Source organism: Loa loa (assembly GCF_000183805.2).
Source record: "Loa loa unplaced genomic scaffold supercont3.82, whole genome shotgun sequence".
Classification (NCBI taxonomy): Eukaryota; Metazoa; Nematoda; class Chromadorea; order Rhabditida; family Onchocercidae; genus Loa; species Loa loa.
In genome coordinates, this window is record NW_018108262.1 from 41656 (window position 1) to 47780 (window position 6125).

General features: G+C 24.3%; 2 protein-coding genes across 2 annotated transcripts in view; one reads left to right on the plus strand and one right to left on the minus strand.

Annotated features, from left to right (window-relative positions):
* Positions 1-1370: 1370 nt before the first annotated feature.
* On the minus strand, positions 1371-2577 carry LOAG_11788 (hypothetical protein; the record flags this gene model as incomplete). Its single annotated transcript, XM_020448417.1, has 2 exons — positions 1371-1643; positions 2431-2577. The coding sequence occupies 2 exons, from the start codon at positions 2575-2577 to the stop codon at positions 1371-1373; spliced, it is 420 nt and encodes a 139-aa protein (XP_020301439.1).
* A 658-nt stretch (positions 2578-3235) lies between these two features.
* Positions 3236-6125, plus strand: part of LOAG_17487 (CBR-WHT-8 protein) — a gene marked incomplete at both ends in the record, with an annotated part of 6320 nt that continues 3430 nt past the window's right edge. Inside the window, 6 exons of the mRNA XM_020450148.1 lie at positions 3236-3280; positions 3917-4048; positions 4555-4746; positions 4866-4992; positions 5359-5510; positions 5678-5805. Coding sequence (XP_020306214.1) covers positions 3236-3280; positions 3917-4048; positions 4555-4746; positions 4866-4992; positions 5359-5510; positions 5678-5805 — 776 coding nt within the window. The remainder of the gene's footprint in view (positions 3281-3916; positions 4049-4554; positions 4747-4865; positions 4993-5358; positions 5511-5677; positions 5806-6125) is intronic.

The following is a 6125-nucleotide window of genomic DNA, read 5'->3' on the forward strand; positions in this document are numbered from 1 at the left end:
TCTCTCTCTCCCTCCTCCTCTTCTTCTCCTCCTCTCTCTCCTCCTCTCTCTCTCTCTCTCTCTCTCTCAAATGAAGGATCATTTTGAAGATACCGATGAATATGATGTTACTGTTATTATTACTGTTAATGGGTTACATCATTCTGGTTTAATCTCTTCTCTCATTTGCTGTAATGTCTAACTTCCCTAGCAATCCAAGAAATCTCAATTTGCAATTAATTAATATACTATAATTACAGTACAATATCAATCAATCGTCATAAATTGAAAGGATTGTCATTTGCTTGAAATTCATTGGTTTCTCATCATTTTTTAAACCTTTCATTCGATACTTAAACAACAAAACTTTTTCAATATTTCTATATCTAATCATTTAAATATTATGTGCGAGAGAGAGAAAGAGAGAATGCAAGAAAAAGGTTTTCTTTTTTTTCCATCGTTTCCTTACTTATCATTATCCAATAACAGATTAAAATGATGTTTATTTATTACAGTACTCTTTGTACAACAAGATCAATTGATTACAAATCACCAATCAAATACAACAAATTCATATGAACAATCGTAAGCCCGTAAATTTTAGCATAATGATGAATAATTTAGTTTCGATATTATCATTCCGTTATTATCATTTTTCCGGTTATATATCAAGAATTAGATAAAATTTAAATATAAGGAGAATTATGTGTTACAAGTGATGGATATGGTACTGAAAAATGATGCCATAATGTGCTGTAATTCCACATATTTGATGGTAAATTTAATGTCGTAAAAGTTGAAGAATTTAAAAAATTCCGTTCTTCAATTGTTGCTGTTGTTTTTGGGATATTTGAAATAGGTATATTTCCAGGAAAAATATTTCCGGAATTACTGGAAGAGAAAGTGGCATTTGTAGAAGAATTATGATAATTAGTGGATAAAATACAATTAGAATTGTTAGAATGTGACATAAATGATGAACATGTTACTGTCATAGGATTACAATAATTGGATGATAATAGATGAATTGAATGTGGTATATGTTTTTGATTTGATAAATAATGTGATCGATTTGTCCAATATGGTTTATACTTATGCAAAGGATCGAATGATAAATGCAATGAATGATTATCTGTTAATGGGACGGTTGTATTATTGGTATCTATAATTAAAAATGATTAGAAGAAATATTAATTTATCACATTCTAGAATTATTCAATTTTATCATAATATAATAATTATCTGTGTAAAATGATTTTTCATAAAAAAATTAAATAAAATATTCATTGTTTTAAGAATGAATAAAATGCTTTATCTAATTTCTATATGATTTAATTTCAAATTTATTTATTGAATATTTCATGAAATTGTTTTAAAATTTTAAAGTTAAACTAACTTATAGTTGTAAGATTATCATTACTCCTAGATTTGATTGTACCACGTTGTCCACGAGCATAGCTATTATGTATTTTTTTCATTTCGATAATTCGTTGATTTTGATATGCTGTAACAGCTATGAATTCCATAATTTGATCGGTAAAATTTTTCATCAATTGATATTGATTGGTTAAAATCGTAGAACCATCCAAACATAATGCTGGTGTTGCATAAACTTTGTAAATGTATAGAATAGGACAATATTTATGCATTGAATTGAGAAGTATCTGAAAAAAAATGCGACAATTCCGCACGTATCTCTTTAATCTTTCATTCTAAAAATTATTATTTCTTTTCATTTATCTTTCATAAATAGCAATTTTTATTGTAAAATCTTGATAAAATTAACTACAAATTATCATCCAAAAGCGCCAAAGATACTTGACACTTCTTTTAATGACTATTATATTAAAATATCCAGTTATATCTCCCGAAAGAACTAATTTCGGTAAAAAAAAAAAAGAAGTTGGATAAGGTGAGATGACATACAAAAAGATATCTATCAATCCAGATATCATCACCTAGTTATATCTTTGTTAAGATCGTCGTAAGGCGCCATTGATGATTTTTATCAGTAGTTCTAATACTCATGAAGGTATATACACACACACATACACACATACATACATGCACATACATATATACACATACACACACAGTCACATCTATCCATGTAATTAATGTCATTTAACAGACACTTTACAACATAAATATCTGTTCAAATTGCTCATTTTGATGGATTTATTTGCAAATTATGACAAGGATAAGATGGAAATGGAAAGGTAAGGTGAAAGTTGACAATTGAAATATTTTATCGTTTCACAGGCAGGTGTTTGTCCCCAAAAAAATTGATTTATATATGTTATTTTGTGGATTTCTCATCATTAAACTTTCAAAAAATCTTTACATTTATCCTTTCCATATGTTATTTACTTTATTGATTTTATGAAAATGTAAATTGCAAATTTTAGTTTAATTTTAACAAATTAATTACTATCTCTTAATTAAACAAACGTTTGAAGAGCAATCCTTGGTACTGTTCGTAATTTTGAGTTTACCAAAACGGATACCATTATTCATCCAGTATTGTCCAAGTTGTATTGATCCATTATCTGGATAAATAAATTTTGCTTCATTTTCAGGTTCTCCTGTAGCAGTCATATGCCATTCACCAGCTGTATACTTGTATCTTAATTAATAAGCTAATTAAATTCACTGAAGAAAAAAAAACCTTTCCAGCTGAGAAAATTTGAATATTTTAGAAAGGTTTTTTTCGAACATTCAAAGAGATTTTAATTAAATTTTTAGCAATAAAAATTTTTAATTATGGGTAATCTTATGTTAACTTATTTGTTTTACGATCATTCGCATGGCAGTTATCAAGTAATAGTAATTATTATTATTATAATTATTATATAGTAGTAATTATTATCACAAAATAGTAATTAGTGATAATAATAATTAGTGGTAATAATAATGATAATAATAATAATAATAATAATAATAATAATAATAATAATAATAATAATAATAATAATAATAACAATAACAATAATAATAATAATAATAATAATAATAATAATAATAACAACAATAGTAATAATAAAGGCATTCATTCAAAAACTAAAGCATTTAATAAACTTAAGATTTAAATTATTTCTCTGAAAAAGGTTTTGTTTCTATATTATACATCGATAATCCTAATTCCGGTAGTAATTTTAAAGGTTAATTTATTAAAACTTATTGTAGTGGTGCTGGGAAGACAACACTCTTAAACGCTTTATTACAACGAAATGTAAAAGGTTTAAAAATTAGCGGTATGGTAAAAGTAAATGGTAAAATAGTTGGTCGAAAAATTACTAAAGTAAGTTTATCTTATCATTTTTATCATTTTTGTTTTCCTCTATGATAACTTTAATATAAAGTCATTTCTCATTATTATACCACAAAAATAATAACTGTTTACAAACTTTCGCATTTTCATATATTTTATACTTTATATTTTAAATGTTTACATTTTGATGTAATTGTAGAAATACGTTTTGTTTACTTCGACAAAAAAAAGTAAACAACATTTTTTTTTTAGTTTAACAGTTATTATGCTTTAAATATATGGTTGTTTGCATTTTCAGCCATTTGTATAAATACATTTGTTTATTTTAGCACGAAAAAAAAGTAAACAAGAAGAAAAAAAAAACAAAAAATAATTTCAAGCAAAGCAATCATTTACAATACGTGAAATAATTAAATTGATAATACTTTATATTTTATATATTTGTATATTTTGTTTACTTCGTTAAAGAGAAGGTAAACAAAAAAAAGTGTTTTTGTTGCTCCTAAATATTATTGTGTTTAAGTCATCGCTTTTTTTTTTTTGCTATACCTTAAATAATCAAATCATTATCATTATGGATTATTACACCTTAAATAATCAAATCATTATCGTTATCACTGAGTTATCATTTTTTTTGAATTTATTTTCTGTTTTTAATTTTTAAAGGTTTCCGCTTATATTCAACAGCAAAATTTATTCATCAATTCATTAACAGTTCACGAACATCTCAATTTACAAGCAGCTTTACGTTTACCGTCATCATTTACAAAACGTGAAAAAGAATTGCGTGTAAAACAAGTAATTTGTTTGTTTTTTTTGTCTTCTCAGGAAAAAAAATTTTGTATTTTTATTTTTTATTCAAAAAAGAAAAACAATAAATTGTAAATTATTTTTCATTAACGACTATTAAGTTATTAAGTAATAACTGTTTGATAGAAGTTATACACATTTCATGTAATTTATTAAAAAAATATATTAATCAATTTCTATATTTCATTTAATGTTTGAACAATAATTATATTTCAGTTTTTGTGCAAATTATTAGTTATAAATGTTAATATTTGAATAAATTGTTGTATAATGCATAAATTGCTAAATAAAATATGCAAAAATGACTTAGAAAAAAATGAAAAAAAAGAAAATCAGTATAAAGGTTTATAGAAAATGCATTAAATGTTAAGTTTTATTTTTTATTTAAAATACATTATTTTTTCAATTTATTAAGTTAATTATAAATCTAGAATTAGAATATTACATTAACTCATTTAATAGCTTATTCATTTTTTTTTTTTTTTTTGATTAAGGTAATCGCAGATTTGGAATTGGAACGTTGCGTTAATTCACGTATTGGTATATCAGGTATCGAAAAAGGTATCACAAGCGGTGAAGCAAAACGTTTATCATTTGCAACAGAAATTTTAACAAATCCATCATTACTATTTGCTGATGAACCAACAACTGGTATTGATTCTTTTATGGCATATCATATTGTAAAGGTTTGCATAATAATGAAATATTCTTTTTTTTTATTAATTAAGTATTAATTAGAGAACGTGCAGGAAAAGAAAAGATGCAAAATAATGTTTAAAGTCCAAATAATACTAATTAATTTAAGGTTCTTGAACGAATGGCATCTGAAAATGGTAAAACAATTATTTGTACAATTCATCAACCAGCATCTGATACATTTGAAATGTTTGATCGAGTAGTTCTTCTTGCTAATGGAAAAATTGCTTTTCTTGGTCAATAAAGTTTAAAATTTCATTAATTAGTAATGATGTACTTGATGTAACAAATATAAGTCCGCATGTTTTAATTCCTTTTTTATGATTAAAGTTTTAAAATATCATTAATTAGCAATGAAACACTTGATGTAACAAATATGAGTTCGCGTGTTTTAACTTCCTTTTTATGATTAAAATTTAAAATTTCATTAATTAGTAATGAAATACTTGATGCAACAAATATAAGTTCGCATGTTTTAATTTCCGTTTTATGATTAAAATTTTTGATTTTCATTAATTATTAATCAAGTAGTTAAACTAATCGATATAATTCAATATTTTTTTGATAATATAGTAATTATTATATTGTTTCATTTTTTATAGGTTCTCCCTCAGAAGCTTTACGATTTTATGCTGATGTTGATTATCCTATTCCGGCTCATACTAATCCGGCTGACTTTTTTATTCAAACATTAGCTATTGTTCCGGGAGAAGAAGAAAAATGTATTAAACGTGCCAATCAAATCATTAATGCGGTATTAAAATTTTTAATTGTTAAAAATATGCAAATTACACTATGTTGAATGTCACATAAATTTTTATCAACGTAATTTTGTTTCTGTCAAATGTCACATAATTTTTATTTAATTGTTAATTTTAAAATGAAGAAAAAGCGACCAATTAAAAAAGTTCGCATTTCAAGTTTATGAAATCTAAATATGAAGTAAGAGTGCGTGAATATTTGGAATTTGGGAATAAATATTTTCAAGAGCAACCTATTGAACGTGGCAAAACATCCATTTTAACACTTATTTATGCCTTATTTATCAGGTATATTTTTAAAATGCTTGCATTATTAAAAATGGAAAAAGAATTGCAAATTAAATTTCAAGAAAAATTCGTTACATCAAAGATCAATCGAATAAGTTCATAATTTTTAAATTTAATCATACATTATTAAAAAATTTTCCTTCAATAATCATCAATTAAATTAAATGATAAAATTTAAATTTGTTTGTAAAAATGTCATTGTATTTCAAAAATATTTTTAAAATAAATTTAAATTGATTACCAAAATTTCGCATAATCAGAAGAAGCTGAAATGATACTGAACAAAGAAATAATCTTGATTATCTTAACAAATTAGTTTT